At 41.7% G+C, this 20,374-nt stretch overlaps 1 protein-coding gene across 1 annotated transcript in view; it reads right to left on the bottom strand.

Moving 5' to 3' along the window:
- Positions 1 to 20,374, bottom strand: part of slit3 (slit homolog 3 (Drosophila)) — a 304,073-nt gene that overhangs the window by 127,079 nt on the left and 156,620 nt on the right. The window contains exon 5 of the mRNA XM_047353248.1: positions 16,022 to 16,093. Within this exon, the coding sequence (XP_047209204.1) occupies positions 16,022 to 16,093 (72 nt within the window). The remainder of the gene's footprint in view (positions 1 to 16,021; positions 16,094 to 20,374) is intronic.

Raw genomic sequence — 20,374 nt, 5'->3', positions numbered from 1 at the left:
TCTGTAACGTAAAATCCTAATTAAACATATTTAGGTTTGTATCGTGACAAAAAGTGAAAAGAGCCAGGAGGTATGAATACTTATGCTTTCTGTTAAAAGCACTCGTACTCGTCGTCTTCCGCTTTATCCGGGACCGGGTCACGGGGGCAGCAGACTCAGCAGAGACGCCCAGACGTCCCTCTCCCCAGACACCTCCTCCAGCTCTTCCAGGGGGAGCCCAAGGCGTTCCCAGGCCAACCGAGAGACATAGTCCCTCCAGCGTGTCCTGGGCCTCCTCCCGGTGGGACGTGCCTGGAACACCTCCCGAGGAAGGCGTCCAGGAGGCATCCGGTATAGATGCCCGAGCCACCTCAACTGGCTCCTCTCGATGTGGAGGAGCAGCGGCTCTACTCCGATTAGCCAGAAGGTGATTAAAAAACAAACTGATTTGATTCCTGAGACCTTTTATTTGTCCTGGATTGGTTCTGATCTGCAGCTGAAATGCTGAAGATTAGATTTATTTTTTCTCCCCTACAAACCTTTGGTTTCTAAACACATGAACCCGGAGCCTGCACTGTGAGGGCCATCTTTTAGTTGAATTAAAATCAGAGAAAAGTTAAGGAGAAATGCTTTGATGCATAAATAGATTTCCTTCATTTTCAATTGAAATTTAAAAAATGAAATTTTCAAAGAACCTGCAGGTTTTAGTCCTTAAAAAACAGATTGTGAGATCAGATGTCAGAGAAAACTGGAAATTATTATTTATAAGTTAATACCGGTTCCCCCCAAGGCTGTGTTCTCTCTCCTCTGCTCTTCTCCCTGTACACCAACAGCTGCACCTCCAGTCACCAGTCTGTCAAGCTTCTGAAGTTTGCGGACGACACCACCCTGATCGGACTCATCTCTGATGGTGACGAGTCCGCGTACAGATGGGAGGTGGACCATCTGTTGGACTGGTGCAGCCAGAACAACCTTGAGCTCAATGCTCTAAAGACAGTGGAGATGGTTGTGGACTTCAGGCAGAACCCAGCCCCACCTGCCCCCATCACCCTCTGTGACTCCACAATTGACACTGTGGAATCTTTCCGCTTCCTGGGAACCATCATCTCCCAGGATCTCAAGTGGGAGCCAAACATCAGCTCCCTCATCAAGAAAGCCCAGCAGAGGATGTTCTTCCTGCGGCAGCTGAAGAAATTCAACCTGCCAAAGACTATGATGGTGCACTTCTACACAGCCATCATTGAGTCCATCCTCACCTCCTCCATCACCATCTGGTACGCCGCTGCTACAGCCAAGGATAAGGGCAGGCTGCAGCGTGTCATTCGGTCTGCTGAGAAGGTGATTGGCTGCAGTCTACTGTCGCTCCAGGAACTGTACACCTCCAGGACCCTGAAGCGGGCAGGGAAGATTCTGGCTGATCCCTCCCACCCCGGTCACAGACTCTTTGAAACTCTCCCCTCTGGCAGGAGGCTGCGGTCCATCTGGACCAAAACCTCACGCCACAAGAACAGTTTTTTCCCATCTGCCACCAGCCTGGTTAACAAAGCCCAGAAACCACCCTGACACTCTCCCTTTCCCCCATGCCCCCCCCTTTTTTGCTGACAGGACACTTGTAACCTGTAACTCTATGTGTTACATTAACGCTCAGCTTGGACTCCTGCTTTACTTGCACAATGATCACCTGCACTGTTGTATTGCTCTTGCATCTTATACTGCTCTATATTTACTCTCACTCACTTAAAACTGTGCACATATATTTATATTATATTGTAGATATGTTTATACTGTTTAATTTGTATTGTATTGCACCGACTACGCCAAAACAAATTCCTTGTATGTCCAAAAACGTACTTGGCAATAAAGCTTTTCTGATTCTGATTCTGATTCTGATTCTGTTTCACACAAAATGTAACACCTTCACAAGCTGCCATGCTGTTTTCTTTGCATTGTTGAGGAATCATGTTCATTCAGAGTGATGATCAGTTTCCTTGTTTCAACATATACTTAGGCACAGTGGAGCACAAAACCAACGTATCGATACCTCTGAGTATTTATATCCAGATATGCACCAATCAGCTGGATGTCAGAAACAGTCAATATTCTTTTGATCAGCTCTGATTGGGGATCAGAAAGTCAAAAACTGTAAATCTGAATATTGAAAACGAAGAATTTCCACCGTTAACAGTCTATAAAAGCATTGACTAACAGCCTGTAGTTTGATGCCCTTTGTTGAGTTCAGCAAAAATTAGCTGAGGGACACAAGCCTTAACGCACAGGTGGAGATAATGTTGGAAGACCTTCATCTTCAGTTGGTCTCAAACATTTAGAACTTGCAGAACATTTTCTCTTTTAGATGTTTTAGTCCTTCTGGAAACCACCAGATGTGAAAGAAAACGGTATCAGCCACGAAAGCCTGAATGCTGCATTTCTAGTTATATTTTAACATCTTTCCACCTCTCTTTCCTTCACTTCTGACAACTAACAAGTTGTATATTCTACTGAAGATTAAATCCTGTTGATGGAAATATGTTTTTAACATAATGAATGAAACTTCCTCCACATGACTGGTGTTCATTCATGACTCGTTCTTTCGGTCATGACCCAAAGTTCATGGCCATAGGTGAGGGTAGGAACGTAGACCGACCGGTAAATTGAGAGCTTTGCTTTTCGGCTCAGCTCTGTCTTCACCACAATGGCACAACCGGCACAGCGCCCCATTACTGTGGCAGCCGCACCGATCCGTCTGTCGATCTCCCGCTCCATTCTTCCCTCACTCGTGAACAAGACCCCGAGATACTTGAACTCCTCCACTTGAGGCAGGAACTCCCCTCCAACCTGAAGAGGACAAGCCACCCTTTTCCGGTCGAGTACCATGGCCTCGGACTTGGAGGAGCTGATCCTCATCCCAGCCGCTTCACACTCGGCTGCGAACCGCCACAGCGCATGCTGTAGGTCTTGGCTAGAGGGGGCCAGCAGGACCACGTCATCTGCAAAAAGAAGAGAAAAAATCCACTGGTCCCCAAACCAGACCCCCTCCGGCCCTTGGCTGCGTCTAGAAATCCTGTCCATAAACGTTATGAACAGGACCGGTGACAAAGGGCAGCCCTGCCAGAGTCCAACATGCACCGGGAACAGGTCCGACTTAGTGCCGGCAATGCGGACCAAACTCCTGCTCTGCTCGTACAGGGACCGAATGGCCCCTAATAAAGGGCCCCCGATTCCATACTCCTGGAGCACCCCCCACAGGGCATCACAGTTGAATGCTTTCTCCAGGTCCACAAAACACATGTGGACCGGTTGGGCAAACACCCATGAGTTAAAAGCATATTACAGTTAATGTTTTCCCGGTGGGGGGGCGTTAAAGGTATGGAAAGTGAGTCCTTAGTTAGAGTCCAATGGGCACCCGGGGCCAGGTTATACTGTGTGATCACACTGGCTTCCATTGCAGTGCAGATAATGATCTGATGTTCTTCTGATGGATCCCTGGTGTGCAGTTCCTCCGAAGCTCTTATTACTGCTGCACCTTTAATAAACTCTTCTTCTTTGGGGTTCAGTAACATGAAAATGTTGCTGTCATGTCATCAGATGATGAAGGGGTTGCAGTTCTGCTTCCTGCCACTACAAACAGCTGAGTATGATCAACACATTTCTGACCCACATTAGTAAACATCATCCATACATCAGTTCTTCCACATTAAAATATTAACTGAGAACTTTAATAATGTGTGAGGAGGAAATTCATCTGATTAGGAGGCTGGCAGGTGGCACAACGATTTTTCCCACAAACGTCATATATCGGCGTTAACATTAGCATGGGCTGATGTTAGTTTCTTGCATGTCAGTATTTGTTCATAAAACCGTAAAACCGGGCCGATATTAATAACCAATGATTAACCGTTATTGGCCAAAACAGCAAGATTAATATGGATACTGGCCCAATTGATCATTTGGGTGCATCCCTAGTCATATATGCTAGCCTCTATGAAAAGTGCTACTAGTATTTAGATAAAACATGTTTTCATCCTTGATCTGTTTCCACTAACAGCAAAACGATGCATTAGTCCGAGGTAAATTTACATCAGCCTCTCATTATGCAACGATAAAAAGTAATCTTTGGAAAGTTGACAGAAAACATTTTGCTGATGGAGCGGTCAGACAGAACATGAAATCTGCATTTTAGAGTACGAGAAGATGAGCTTTGACATGCAAATGTCAGGTCTGCTTTTAGTGATGTTCAAGGGTGTGGGTAGTTTTCCATGTTTTTCCATAATAATCAGTCTGCCTCTGCCGGAAGAAATCGGAACAACCAAAGACTCTACAGGCGCTTCACCTCAAATTCAATCAGACAAATAAAAGAGGAACTGGTTTAAAGATTAAAACAAACAAAACCAGTAAAATAAATTAATTGTTGGAATTTAAGATTGAAGTTCAAAGAATAAAAACGTTAATGTCCGTCACTTTCTAACTGCAGAAATATTTTAAGTTAAAATGAATCTAGTCATCGTGGTCTCTGCTGAGGATGACCATGTAATGAATTAGCCACATTAGGGCAAGTTTCTGTATGTGTGTGTGTGTGTGTGTGTGTGTGTGTGAATCCTTTCAGGAAGCTGGCCACCACGTCTCTCCCTGTCCTGCCTGGTGCTACTTGCATTATTCTTCTGTTTGGCTAATTTTCTGCTCTCAAAACAAAGATCATTATTTGTGTATTATTTTATTATTTTCATTATTTTGTGTATTTTGCTGTCTGGCTCCACATGTTCGTTGTTGCAGCAGTGATGAACAAAGAATGAGCTGAAGGTGTCTGCAGCAGCAGAGAGGTGCAGCATGAGCGGAGTGTGCGTGGATGTGCACACAGACAACACCATGCTCTCACCTTCTCTGAGGCGCTGCGGACATAATTCAAACAAACGGCCATCCTGCACTGCATTGTGGGTACAGGAGTATGAAGCATGAAGAAAAGAAAGGGGTGGGTGACAGGAAGGAGATAGCTGAGACACTAAAGCCACAGGACGGCTCTTCTCACCCTTACACTGAGAAACTGTTGCATTTGGATTTTGTAATTTGCTAAAGAAGTGCGTGTTACGTCTGCTGAACATATCGCTCGGAAGAACCAGCAGCGACCCAGACCGAGTGTTTTCTGAGCATCGGTGTACACCGCTGGAGAAACGAAAAACATTTTTATTACAAGAAACAAGCAGAGGCAGAACAAGGAGTAATGTGAGCACCTAGTTTTAATGCATAACATTGAAACCAAGTATCTGAGCAGGCTGGCCTTTCATGTGGGACAGTTGCACCTTATCTGGTGTGAACGTGTTTCCTTATAAAACAGCTACATTTATTCCATCTAATGGTGCTGTAGCTATAATCCACCATCACTGACCCATCCAACCTGCCACAGCCTGTTTGTGATCCTGTTCCTGTCAGGTGAGAAAGAACAGGGAATTGTTTGTCTCAGAGGGAATCACGTGTGGTAGAACAGACAGAACCTCATCATGTGATGCTGAACGACGCCATGTGGGAACAAATCTGCAATATAATCTAGGAGAAGTTCAGCTCTATAACTAAGTGTAAAATGGAAAATAAAGAATGGAAGAATCAAGACATGGACATCCACCTAAACTGACAGGCTGGACAGGGAGAGCATAAATCAGAGAAGCAGCCAAGAGAGCCATGGTAACTCTGGAGGAGCTGCAGAGATCCACAGATCAAGAGGGAGAATCTCCTGGTAGGACACGCATTTTAGAAATTTCATTTTTATGGAGGAATAGTATGAAGAAAGCAATTGTTGAAAGAAAGTCATTACATATCCAGTTCAAAGGTCATTATAAGTTATGTAGGGGACACAGCAAACATGTAGAAGAAGGTGCTCTGATCAGATGAGACCAAAGCTGAACTGTTTGGAACTGAAGGAGGAGAAATAACAATACACATCACCCTGAACACACCATGTCCACAGTGAAACATGGTGGTGGCACCATCATGCTAAGGGGATGCTTTTCTTCAGCAGGGACAGGGAAGCTTGTCAGCATTAATAGGAAGATGGATGGACTAAATCCAGGACAATCCTGGAAGAAAACCTGCTAGAGGCTGCAGAAGACCTGACTGGGAGGTTCCGCCAGATTCAATGAGGTGGTTTAGATTAAAGCAGATTCCTGTGTTAGAATGGCCTACTCAAAGTCCAGACCTGAACCCAACTAAGATTCTGTGGCGAGACGTGAAAACTGATGTTCACAGATGTTGTCCATCCAGTCTAACTGAGCTTGAGATGTTTTACAAAGAAGAAACAAAGTCTGTAGATGTTCAAAGCTGGTGGAGAAAAACCCTAGAAGACCTTCAGCTGGACCTGCAACCAGAGGAGGTTCTACAAAGTTCTGACTCAGAGGGCACATTTCAGATGTTTAGTTGTACAAATCTTTAAAAACCATGATTCATTTTCCTTCTACTCTACAGTGATGATCTACTTTACTTTGGTCTGTTACATAAACTCCTGATTGGTCGGGTCGGAATGTGGAAAACTTCAGAGGGCTCTGTGTCATTTTCAAACTGCTTGAGAAGACATTCACTAAATGTTCTCAAGTTTTATGTTGATATTATTTTAATATATGACTCTTGTAGTGAGGATGATGACACACATGGTCAGTATGTTTTCTCATTGCTATATTTTCTCATTTTATTCCAGATATACATCTGTAAAGGTATGTTGGGACCCCAGCCATGGTTACAAAATGAAAGGCCATTGCGAACTTTTCTGGAACTTTCAAAATAAATCACATTAACCTACCTCCAGCATAGCCAGGAAACTGGGAATAACACCACACTTCCCGTGACGTCACTGTCCGAATAAAAACCCCGCTTTTGCAACAAACTGACCTCTTCCATGCATGTCAGCAGAGGAACTGGACGGAGAGACACAGCACGCTAATGTCTCTTTGCTGGCAAACAGACATAACTCTTCAAACTGGATCCAAGGGTGTCATAAGATCATATGCACTAAGTTAAGTACGAATGAATTGCTGTTTGTGTATCCGGTATTCATTCATCAACGGGGTAATTAAGGTACAAGCGTTGCTTGACTTTTCTCTACAACTAGGAGTGGAGCAGTTTTTCTGTCTGAAGGAAGGACAACGGGACTGCATCACCGTGGTTACAGCAGTAACGTGTAGTTTGGCCGGCCGACAGAATGACAGAATGAGAATGATGTGTTGGTTTTTTATTTCTTCAATTATTTTGGGTGTTAGGTTGTGTTTCTCCTTCCTCGTTCATAGCTCCTTTAGTTATTGTTGTTTTTCTTATGACTTAATATGGTTTTCTCTTTGTTGTCATTGTTGCTATTATTATTATGATTATTATTATTGTGCTCTGTTTTCCTTTGGGTTCTTTAGTTTAGGTTCCCACCTTGGTGTTATTTATGGCTTGGTGTTTGTTTACGTTTAGTTTGGTCTCTTGCTGTTTTAGTATGGTTAGTTTTTGAGTTCCCATTTCTGGTGTGTTATTTTCTAGCTTCTGTTCTGTTTATTGTGTGGTCTCTGTGTGTGGCTTTCTGATTTTGTAATTATTTACATTTTGTCAGGTGTTTTTTCTGCTACTAGTTTGTTAGTCCATGACTCCTCGTTTCTGCTGTTTTGTTTCCTAGGTTCCGTTCTGTTTGACTATGTTATTTATTGTATTATTAGATCTGTTATCTCCCTGTGTTCTGGTCTCTTGGGTGTGTTTACTGTTGGTCTTGTCAGGCTCCTCATGTTCTTGCTTATCCTTGTCTGGTTCACCTGCCCCTCTGTCTTGCTGCACGCCTGTTCCACACCTGTGTCTGTTTTCCCTGATTACCTGCCCCATTGTTTCAGGTCCACCTTCATCTCTATTTAAGTTTGTCTTTGTCCTTTATTCCACGCGGTGTCGTTACGTCTCTCTGGATTTTGTCCGCACATTGGATCCTAAGGCTCTGTAAACTGGATATCCTGTCGACCTGCACCTCGTCTTCATGTGAATGAAACCTGCAAATGAAGACGAGTTTTGATCCCACTCTGCTTCCTCCGTGCTTGTCTGCCTTTGGTCCAGCAACAAATACTCAATTATGACAAAGAGGTAGTGTTGGGCAGAGAGAAGTAGTTTAGAATGAAATAATCGAAACATTTTTCATTTTATGACGTTTGGTTTTGTTTAGGGCTGCACGGTGGTGCAGTTGGTAGCACTGCTGCCTTGCAGCAAGAAGGTCCTGGGTTTGACTCCCGGCCGGGGATCTTTCTGCATGGAGTTTGCATGTTCTCCCCGTGCATGCGTGGGTTCTCACCGGGTACTCCGGCTTCCTCCCACAGTCCAAAGACAGGCCTGTTAGGTTAATTGGTCTCTCTAAATTGCTCTTAGGTTTATGAATGAGTGTGTGTTGCCCTACGATGAACTGGCGACCTGTCCAGGGTGTACCCCGCCTCTCGCCCGCCCATAGACTGCTGGAGATAGGAACCAGCTTCCCTGCGACCCACTATGGAATAAGCGGTAGAAAATGACTGACTGACTGGTTTTGTTTTTGTTGAAACTCAGCTATCTTAGTGCCAGCAGATTATCTGCTCAGCACATGTGCTAAGTTTGTGTTCTGTGGTTGTCTTTTTAAAAGTTAAGACAAACTTTATTTAAAGGGTGATTTTAAACACAGAAGATCGGTCATAATGTGCCGTCCGCGCTCATGCATTTTAACCCTTTTATTAGTGGTGTTTTAAAGGTGTTTGATTCTGATGATAAGCTACAAGTTTCTTTTGTTAGCTTTAACCGCTAACAGCTAAGAACATATGCTTGCCTGCTAAAGATCATTTACCCAAAAAGGTTGTTAGTTTTCAAATAACATTTCCCTAAATATTATTTTACTAAACTTGATAACTAAGTAACACAATTAAGCCCATTTCTCAAATATTTGGTTCTTATTCAAAATAATATTTCTTTAAATATTATTTTAATAAATAAAGGCAGTTAATTAGACACCGTTGAGAATTAGTCATCCAGAAGGTTGGTTTTATTCAGCAGATCATTATTTAAAACATTATTTTATTAAAGTAATATTTTATCTGATCTTGCATTATGAATGATTGTCTAAATGTTGCTGATTATTTCCTAAGTTGGTTCCAAGACTAACTTAACTTCATTTCCAGATTCTTCAAGATAATCCTTGGTTCTCAAACATAAACATTGCATGGTAATGTTGCATCACTCTTTTGGTCATAATTTTAATCATCTTTAATCAACTTGTTTATATTGTACATAGTCCATTAGTCTTCATTATTCTTTAATTCTGCTTGGTAGTTTAGTTGGATTGTTTTAGCAAAGTAAAGAGTTTGTTGATTGAAATATGTTTGACTTTGAGTTGACTTATTTTTGTTAATAAATTCTTGTATTTTAATAAATTGTGTGAATTTATTCCATATATGTGCAGAGTTTATGCTGTTCAATAATGTCAGAGCTCATCTCACACCTTTCTATTTTGTCCTAATACCATCGCCTTACTGGGCTGGTATTCACAGGATAACCCTTAACAGACCCAAATATTATTAGATAAAATATTAAAATATTAGTATTAAATATTAAATAATGTATTCATATTCATAATTACAACAGGTGTTATTTACTAAGTGGTTTTAATTTGACCTTCCGTTTGCAGGTCAGCTTTGTATCAGCAGGAGGAAGAAGCACAACCATTTCTATGGGCATCGTCAACGTGATAAAACTGTTTTAGAAGACAAAATGAAACGAGGACGTTACGCAATATGAAAAGGGCAAGCATGAAACCATATCTGATTTGAGAAATTTGGTTGGAAATCATCAGTCAAGTTAAGCACCACTCTCTGTGAAATCCTTTCTGCTCAGATTGAGTATTTATACTTTAATTATTTGTGCTTTGACTGACATGCTGAGTTGAGAGGATTGACAGATGCTGCAGTCAGCAGCTGCACTCAGCACAACGTAGAGCAGAGCTCCACCTACACACCATCCGTCTCCTTGGGTTAGCAGAAGACTGCAGTAATCATATGTGCCAGGTTCTTGGCCGTTTCAATCATCTGATAGTGGGTCAGAGGTCTGTGGGTGCATGTGGGTATGAATGTGTGAGTACAAATAAACGCCAATACTGTAACTGGCATACAATGCTGCAGCAGCCACAGGGCAGCATGAGACCCTCATCTCTGAGAAATAAAGTTAGTGATGCAAAATAAAAAAGCAGAAAAAGGAAGACAGACAGAGAACAAGAGAGGAAGGGAAGAGAGAGAGACATATGAGAAAATCAATGCAGTGTCCACCAGGGACAGAATGTCATGAAGGTTTTTTACCCCACTATAATGGACGGCTGGAGCCTTTTACTGCAGGAGTCACCTTGTCTAATGGAGGGATGGATGGAGAGATAGCATGGCTGTGGTGGAAAAGCTACTGCAAGGATATTTGTGGGAGAGATGGGCATTATGCATTCAACTTCGAAAAATTTGGAATCATTAAAATGTGGAGGACGTCTGGCATAAATAGAGGAGGGATTAAAGGAATAAAACAGGAAACCAGAACCCGGAACAGACAGAAAGACAGAAATATGACAGATAATTGAGACAAAAGGCAAATGATGGATGATGTTGGAGCAAACTGGTCATAAGAGGGATAAAAAAAGATCTGAAGCAAGACAAAGAAAAAGAAAACAGATTATTTTAGCAGAAGAGAAGAAAAACACACTGAAGAGCAAAACACTGAATAAAATGAAATGATTATAACTTTAGGTATCCATGTATAAAAGAGCAAGAAATTCATTTTACAATGTAGTTGTACTTTTAGTTAAACTGGTAAATCTCCTTCCTTTATTGCACAATGTGCCTTCTCTCAGCATGTGGAAAATCTGGACTTTCTTCTTTGTTCAGCAAAACAACAGGAGTAAAAGGAGATCACCCTGGTGTGCTACGCTGTAGACTACCTGGCTGTCAGGATTTTACCACCAGTCTGTCTTAATCACAGAGCACTTTATAACTGTCCCTTTCATGCATAGTGGTCACTTCAACTGCTCAAAGCATGTGTGTGTGTGTGTGTGTGTGTGTGTGTGTGTGTGTGTGTGTGTGTGTGTGTGTGTGTGTGTGTGTGTGTGTGTGTGAGAGAGAGCCATTCCACTGGATACAGTGTATCCCTCTCCACACTGCTACCCAGAAGGCAGCCAGTGCAAAAAATGGCTTGACAGCCTGAAATGACAAAAACCTCAGGAATATCTTGTCAGTCCATCTGCGGTATAACACCTGTACAGGTGAACTAAATATTCCATCCATTGTCTTCCACTTTGCTGAGATTGGGTCAGGAGGGTTACGAGTCCAGAAGGTAGGTCCACATGTCCTCATCAACATTCCTTTTCCAGGTAACTTTGAGGGATCTCGTGAGGTTCCCTGACCAAAAGGGAACTAAGATCTTTGAGCTCCCTGCTTGGGGAGGATCGTAACCCTGACCCAGCGGGAGAATTCATTTATTTGATAGTAATTTCATTTAAAGACTACATTTTAAAATAATGAGTTTGGACATAATTTGAATGAATTATTTGTCTCTAACTTGCAGACGAGCGTGGACATCCTGCATCACTGTCTTTAATTATAACTGACTTGTTTTTATCAACACTGGTGCTCTAATAATAATAATAACAGCGATAAACATTTCAGCAGAACGAAACTCGCAGTTTTTATCAGTGTATTTTTTTCATTTTTGCAGTAACAGTTTGTCTCTTTTCATTTAAAAAGTTGGAAATACGGAATATGAACTAAAGACCCAATGAGGATGATGAAGATGGTGACAAAGCCTCTAAATCGGACCTGGGATTAGAAAGTCACTGAAATGTTCATTTATACTCAGATTAAGTTAGTGAACCCAGATTATAAAATATGTTCACACACACAGTCATACTTATCATTTTTTCTATGAACCCAAATTTTCTAAGAAACGAATATTAGAGTTTTTATTAGCTGTAAGCCACAACTGTTACAATTTAAATAAATAAATAAATGTAATGTAACATGTATCACTCTGTGTGTAATAAATCTGTATTTGAGTTACCTTTCAGAAATAAAGACTGAAATGACAAAGCTTTTAATATTTAATATTATTATTATAGTTAATGTTGGTGGAGCTGAAGAAGCTTAGGATTTGCCTCCTGATGGAGATCCAGGATGAGTTGTTGTATTGTTTTCCTTCATATAATACCAGTTTGTAAATGTCTAAAGGCATGTTGTCATCAGGAGTAAACATCTGAGAAACTGAATCAATGAAAATTAATTTTAAACTTCACATGGTTAAAAACAAACATCATTGCAACAGAATAAAGGAAACCTCTGATTTCTGTGGTCCTACAGCACCACTGAAGCAATAAAAACCTTCTCTGATTGACAACAGCTGCAGGTAGTAGCAGATCAGATCTGCAGCTGTTTGTTTCTGGCACCGAACATCAGATGGTTGTAAAATCTGAGCGTTGGGTCACAGAGGTGAGACGTTCTGGGTGGAGCTTGATGTCAGAGCAAAGAGAGCATTAGAAGATCTGAAGGCAGCCTGAAGTTAAAGGTCTGGACACCAGCCATGGGGATGAGGACCTCCCTCATCATACCCACACAAACACACACAAGCACTCACAGCAGAGGCGCCCTGAGCGCTGCTTAACTGGGGAGAAATAATCTCCTGCAGACTTTGGCAGCCATGTTGAATTTACATCGCTCCTGGGAGCTGAGGCTGAGCAGAGGAGCCCATTTGTCTGCAATCTAACTTTGATGGATGTTAATCTGCTCACGAGGTCTTCACTGAAACAGAGAGAGAAGTGATGTGGGACACTGCTCTCACACACCTGATTAATTGAAGGTCCAATTCAGACCAGATGTTTGCATACCCTGTATAAGAGCTGTTTTTAAACGTGACTCTGAACATTTGGGTTCAGTGGAGAAACATTTGTGGATGTATTTTAAAGCAACACCTCAAACATGGTATGACATCATGGAAAAATCTAAAAAAATCTGCCAAGATATCAAGAAGAGTATTATGGACCTCCACCACTCTGATTCATTCTTAGATTCAACTTGCAGATACCTGAAGGTTCCACATTCCTTTGTTTAATCCATGTGTTCGAGTATAAACACCTCGAGAACATCCAGCCGTCATAGTGTTCAGGAAGGAGACGGGTTCTGTGCCCTGAAAATGATTGGGTTCTGGTGGGAAATGCGTGAATTAACCGCAGAAAAAACCTAAAAGACCTTGTGAAGAAGCTGCTGAAGCTGTTCAGTATTCACAGTGAAACAAGTCCTGGACCAACATGGCTGGAAAGCCACTCAGAGAAGAAGAATCCATTCCTCCATAAGCAACAGAAAAACTGCAGTCTGCAAATGTTCTCAGGGACAAAGTTCTTTTGGGGACATGTCTTCTGGTCTGATGAAAGTAATCGTTGAGATTTTGTCCATAATGACCATGTTTACATTTGTACGGAAAAGCCTGAGAACACCGTCCCAAGTGTGAAGAACGGGGGCAGCAGCATCATGCTGTGGGGGTGTCTTGCTGCAGGAGAGACCGGTGCACTTCACAAAATAGATGTTTTCATGAGAAAAGAAAATTATGTGGAAATATTGAAGCAACATCTGAAGACATCAGACAGGAGGTTAAAGCTTAGAGACAAATGGGTCTTTTAAATTGAAACTGTCCCTCAGCAGACCACCAGATTAGTTACAAACATGGACAATAATGTCCATGTTGTGGAGAGGCCATCATAGTCCTCATGATGATCTCTCTCAATTCTGGCTTAATCTCAGGAAGGAAACGGTTTCTTTATTATTGAGACCAAAATGTTCTAAAGTCAACTTCCTTGTTTGTCTGAACAAACTCGGCAATAAAGTTGATTCTGATTCTGAAAAAAGCTCATATTTAAATATTTCAACTGTAGATAATTCAACTAGTAGCTTTAAACCAGGGAAGCATCTCAAATCTGCAGGGAAACATTCTCCAAGGAGGAGCAGGTCTAGAAACCCTGGTTCTGTTCAGTACTGCCTGTTGTAATCTGTTCTCTGCTTATTGGGTCCTTTCTGTCCCATTCCTTATTGAGCTCCACATTAAAGACAACGCCCCAAGAGTCTGTCTGCTAGCTTAGAGGCGGGATTGATCAGCGGTTATTGATGAGAAGGATTGATTAGGCAGCATATTGATCTGGGTATTGCTGATTAGGACATCATGAATAAATGACAGGACCGTATCGAGCGATTCATAAGAGGACAAAACCTTGGTGGACAAGATGGGAGGAGTAGGTGGAGCTGGAGCAAGGAGGGAGGAAAGGACAGAGGAGAGAGGTGATGATGAGATGTTTGTTACTAAGGACGTGGTGAGGGGGTGGAGCATACAGGTGCAAACAACATGAAATTATAGCTTGAACATAAAATCTAGTTCTGATAATGTTTAAGATGAGGTGTTGAAACAGGTTTTCTTTCTATTAGTGCCATAAAATCTAAGCTCCTTAGTTTTTTGTGGTTAAAGTGTAGATTTAGAAGGTTTTCACTCATTTTCCAAATGCAGCTGATGGCTCTGCTGTGTGCAACCTTGGCCAGGAGGTCAGGGCTTCAGTGATGATGATGATGATGGTGAAATATTGTCATAGCTGGCATGTTTTTATTTTAAGAGCAGCTTAGACATTGTCAGTGCAGAGCAGCAGTCCTCTGAGAGAGACATCAGGGGTAGAGCTTCTGTTTCTCCTCAGTTTCACCACATCAGAGGTCAGACGTATACATCCACTCATCATCTCCATGAGTGTCATTAATTTGGGTTTTAGAGATGCATCTGAACATTTCAACAGTTTATCTGAACCAATAAACTGGACTGGAGCCACAACACTGATGCTCTTTACAGGAAGGGTTGGAGCAGACTTCATCTGCTCAGGAGGCTGAGGTTTTTTGGAGTGCAGGGGGCGCTCTTGAAGACATTTTCTGACTCTGTGGTGGCATCAGCCTTTTTCTGTAGTGTAACGTGTTGGAGCAGCAGCTTATCTGCAGCTGAGAGGAAGCAGGCAGCTTCAGTAAGGCAGGTTCTGTCCTAAGATGCTCCCTGGATCCAGAGCAGGTGGTAGGAGACAGAAGGACTCTAGCAAACTAAGATCACTGTTGGACAATGTCCCCCTCCACCTTGCATGAAGCTGGTGCAGACCTGGAGAGCTCTTTCAGTGACAGACTGCTGCATCCTAGGTGCATAAACAGCGTTATCACAGCTTCTTCCTCCCAGCACCTGTTAGACTTTAAAACCTTCAACTATCTCAATAAGTATTTACATCCTTGCTGTTATTTTCAGTTTTTACATTTCTTGTAAATAGTCTGTTGTTGTTTTTTACTGACTAATAGAAATGCATAGTTTGTACATTTTTGTAATTATTCTACTTCACATTGCTTTGAATACGACTATGCTATTTAAACAAATTGTACAGTATTTTTGCTGATATCGTAAAATTGCCCTTCCTTTACAGTCTCTTATTTTATGATTTCATATTTTCTACCTTTGTATGACACTGGATGCTTCCATTTACCGTTCACGTTTCTGCTGGTCACATCAACCAGAATGATGGCAGAAACTGTATAACGGCTACAAAGAGCATGTGCTCAGATATTAGTGCGGGTGTATAAATATATATGAACCCACATGTTTAGTTTTGACCCTGTGCAGATAAAAGAAAATTCTCAAGATATTTGAACTTATGCACATACCTCTTGTTTCGCAGTTACGGTGCATCATTAAGAGCCTAAATTAACATGACCTTCATGTCAGTGATGATTGGGGGCACACCTCTGGCTGCAACTGTAAATGTGTTTTATTCCCATATTTCTAATTCATACAGCCGACACAACAGAAGTAAATAAAGTTTCTTATTTCCTCCTGTCTCCAATCAGACCAGATCTAACTCTTAGTCTGATAGTTCTAGTCTCAACTCAATAACCCAGAGCATCTGAGCAGCTGCAGATCAGAACAAAGTGGCTTCAATAACAGAAAAGCAGAGAAGACAGAAACATGTCAGGTCTGGAAGAGGAAGAGTAAATTTACTTACAGGTTCTTAACGCTGGTGATTCCTCTGAAAGCTTTTCTCGGAACCGCCTGAATTTGGTTCTCACTGAAGTCTCTGGAGAAACAGACAGAGAGAGAGAACATCAGCAAAGTTATGGAAACATTTACAGACATATAGAGTCAAATGATAAAACCACAAACATTTAATCTACACCATATACACACACGCGCACACACACACCACCACCATGAATGCACAAACAACAGAGTCTGTTACAGAACAAAGAAGCAGGAGAAGAAGAGGATGAGGAGATGGAGGAAGGATGATATGACATTTATGATCAATGAAACAATTTGGTCCAAAGAGCTTCAAAGACAAAAGGAAACTTCAGAAATCCTGTTGGTGCAAGGCCATCTGCTGCCTTCAAGTGTGTGTATGTGTGTGTGATTAGTAGAGAGGCAGCAGCAGGAAAAAGCGAGGAGGTTGTCTGTATGTGGTCCTCTGAGGTCTTTAAATACCACACATACCACCAGCTTTTAATGTCGACTGGCTCAAATGTTCTTCTAAAATATCTCAATCTCAGTCAGAATGGAAGGAGAACATCTATGAACATCAGTTTTCAAGTCTTGCCACAGATTCTTAGTTGGATTAGGTCTAGACTTTGACTAGGCCATTCTAACACATGAATCTGCTTCAATCTAAACCATCCATAGTACAGGTCCTTCTCAAAATATTAGCATATTGTGATAAAGTTCAATATTTTCCATAAAGTCATGATGAAAATTTAACATTCATATATTTTAGATTCATTGCACACTAACTGAAATATTTCAGGTCTTTTATTGTCTTAATACGGATGATTGTGGCATACAGCTCATGAAAACCCAAAATTCCTATCTCACAAAATTAGCATATTTCATCCGACCAATAAAAGAAAAGTGTTTTTAATACAAAAAACATCAACCTTCAAATAATCATGTACAGTTATGCACTCAATACTTGGTCAGGAATCCTTTTGCAGAAATGACTGCTTCAATGCGGCGTGGCATGGAGGCAATCAGCCTGTGGCACTGCTGAGGTCTTATGGAGGCCCAGGATGCTTCGATAGCGGCCTTTAGCTCATCCAGAGTGTTGGGTCTAGAGTCTCTCAACGTTCTCTTCACAATATCCCACAGATTCTCTATGGGGTTCAGGTCAGGAGAGTTGGCAGGCCAATTGAGCACAGTGATACCATGGTCAGTAAACCATTTACCAGTGGTTTTGGCACTGTGAGCAGGTGCCAGGTCGTGCTGAAAAATGAAATCTTCATCTCCATAAAGCTTTTCAGCAGATGGAAGCATGAAGTGCTCCAAAATCTCCTGATAGCTAGCTGCATTGACCCTGCCCTTGATAAAACACAGTGGACCAACACCAGCAGCTGACACGGCACCCCAGACCATCACTGACTGTGGGTACTTGACACTGGACTTCTGGCATTTTGGCATTTCCTTCTCCCCAGTCTTCCTCCAGACTCTGGCACCTTGATTTCCAAATGACATGCAGAATTTGCTTTCATCCGAAAAAAGTACTTTGGACCACTGAGCAACAGTCCAGTGCTGCTTCTCTGTAGCCCAGGTCAGGCGCTTCTGCCGCTGTTTCTGGTTCAAAAGTGGCTTGACCTGGGGAATGCAGCACCTGTAGCCCATTTCCTGCACACGCCTGTGCACGGTGGCTCTGGATGTTTCTACTCCAGACTCAGCCCACTGCTTCCGCAGGTCCCCCAAGGTCTGGAATCGGCCCTTCTCCACAATCTTCCTCAGGGTCCGATCACCTCTTCTCGTTGTGCAGCGTTTTCTGCCACACTTTTTCCTTCCCACAGACTTCCCACCGAGGTGCCTTGATACAGCACTCTGGGAACAGCCTATTCGTTCAGAAATGTCTTTCTGTGTCTTACCCTCTTGCTTGAGGGTGTCAATAGTGGCCTTCTGGACAGCAGTCAGGTCGGCAGTCTTACCCATGATTGGGGTTTTGAGTGATGAACCAGGCTGGGAGTTTTAAAGGCCTCAGGAATCTTTTGCAGGTGTTTAGAGTTAACTCGTTGATTCAGATGATTAGGTTCATAGCTCGTTTAGAGACTCTTTTAATGATATGCTAATTTTGTGAGATAGAAATTTTGGGTTTTCATGAGCTGTATGTCAAAATCATCCGTATTAAGACAATAAAAGACCTGAAATATTTCAGTTAGTGTGCAATGAATCTAAAATATATGAATGTTCAATTTTCATCATGACATTATGGAAAATAATGAACTTTATCACAATATGCTAATATTTTGAGAAGGACCTGTATCTCTGGTTGTATGTTTAGGGTGGTGGTCCTGCTGGGAGGAGAACCTCCACCCCAGTCTCAGGTTTTCTGCAGTCTGTAACAGATTTTCTTCCAGGATGATCCTGGATTTAGCTCCATCCATCTTCCCACAGCATTATGTTGCCATCACCATGCGGTTCAGTAGAACCGGACTCAGAAAGCAGAATGTGATTACAGAGAGCAAGAGAGGTATGAAAGTATCAGACCTGCTAATCAGCCCATAGTCCTGCCTGCCGGGTCTAAACTAAACACTCAATCAGCAGCACAGGAACACATGACCGTGCATGTTAAACAGTCGGAGCAGAACCACAGCGGACCTTAGCTGGTCTTCCTGGGTGACCTTGATCCACACAAACGCATGCACAGCAGTGTGTGTACAGTATGTGTTTCCTGCACACATGCTTTTGTGAAATTTGGCATAGTTCTGAAACAGACTGACTTTTAGTGCTGTTAAGGTTAAATGTTGAAACAGGTTTGGAAAACAGAAAATTTGTTCCACGGAGCTAACATCGTCTTGGAGTGTTTTCTGGTCTGTTCTGTTTGTTTGACAGCAGAGGAGCGCCCTGGTATGTCTTATTCAGCTGGTCAGTCAGTCAGTCATTTTCTACCGCTTATTCCATAGTGGGTCACGGGGAAGCTGGTGCCTATCTCCAGCAGTCTATGGGCGAGAGGCGGGGTTCACCCTAGACAGGTCGACAATCTATCACAGGGCAATAGACATACTCAGCTGGTTAAAAATCTAAAACTCTGGGCATTTATGTGCATTTTTGCAGCTACAGCGATAAAGGAGCTCCGAAAACACACACATCTGACAGGATGGAATATTTTAATGTGCAGCACAGCCAGGAAATATTTCCCATGTTTATGGTTCTTGAGGTTAACAGAACAACATGAAACTAATACACAGCCCAGTTATCATTCTAGCGACATCAATGAATTATAACAACAAACCCTTCATATAATTTCCAAGTATTTGCTTGGGTGAGATCTAAACAAACAGAGAATGAGAAGATGAAAAATAAATTGAGGAGGGAGCATTAAAAAGTAATTTATTAGGGAAGTTTCAGAGATAATAATATTTTTATTGTTTTGTTTACCATCGGTTACATTGATTTGCTCTTTGTTCTAACAGAAGGAAAACCTTCCAAGTCAAATAAAAGCCATTATGAGACTGTGTGTCTCTGTCTGCTGCTGCAGTGACTGACAGGGAGGTCTGGCTCCAAGTCGCTGTAATGAAACTCATGTGTCACATGAAGGTTTCATGGGGGGTTTGCTGCTCGTCCCTTTATGTTCCTGGTTGGAGGGATTTCAAGCCTTTTTATTACCATCTGCAGAGCTGTCTATGATTCCCAGAAATCTGGGAAGTCCAAACAGAAATACGCTCGACATTTTATTAAAAAACTGAAAAATGTGAATTTCATAAGAGGATCCGGTTATGTCTAAATGAGTAAAATGTCTGTTATGTTTATGATACACAGTATGAATATAGGAGTCACAGAATGGGTCCAGAACCTGATGAACATTTTCTGCTCAACAGGAATTTAAGCCAACATTATGTCAAAGTGAGCTACTTGAAAAAAAAAAACTATAACAATATAAAATTAAGCAGATGTTATATATTTGAAACCATAAATACAAAATACAACTAAAATATTATTTACTATAGATGGAAAACTACAGAAAACAAACATATTATAAGAAGAGGATTAAAAATATTAAGAAATCAAAGAGTCTGAAGAGAAATATAAAGTTTGTGAAACAAGGCTTAAAACCTGCTGTTAAAATTTACATTATCAACAATTTATTTATCATATAAAATTTTGGAATTATAATTTGGTTATTTATTAGGGGTGAAACAGTAAACTAGAAGCCCGGTGCAGTAAGTAGCTCGGTTTTAACGCTCAGCTTGTATCAAGAGAAACAAATATCTGATTTAATCAGCCGTGAACAAAGACTTTTTCCAAAATAATAAGATTTTATTCTGTTTTCGAGCTTCAAAGAGCTGCTAGTACAGATGTGACTGGAGCTGTATCTGAATTAATGTCTATT

The sequence above is a fragment of the Girardinichthys multiradiatus genome, chromosome 23 (genome assembly GCF_021462225.1).
Source record: "Girardinichthys multiradiatus isolate DD_20200921_A chromosome 23, DD_fGirMul_XY1, whole genome shotgun sequence".
NCBI classification, from domain to species: Eukaryota; Metazoa; Chordata; class Actinopteri; order Cyprinodontiformes; family Goodeidae; genus Girardinichthys; species Girardinichthys multiradiatus.
The sequence above is the reverse complement of the archived record's forward strand: the minus strand, read 5'-3'. Positions and strand labels throughout refer to the sequence as shown.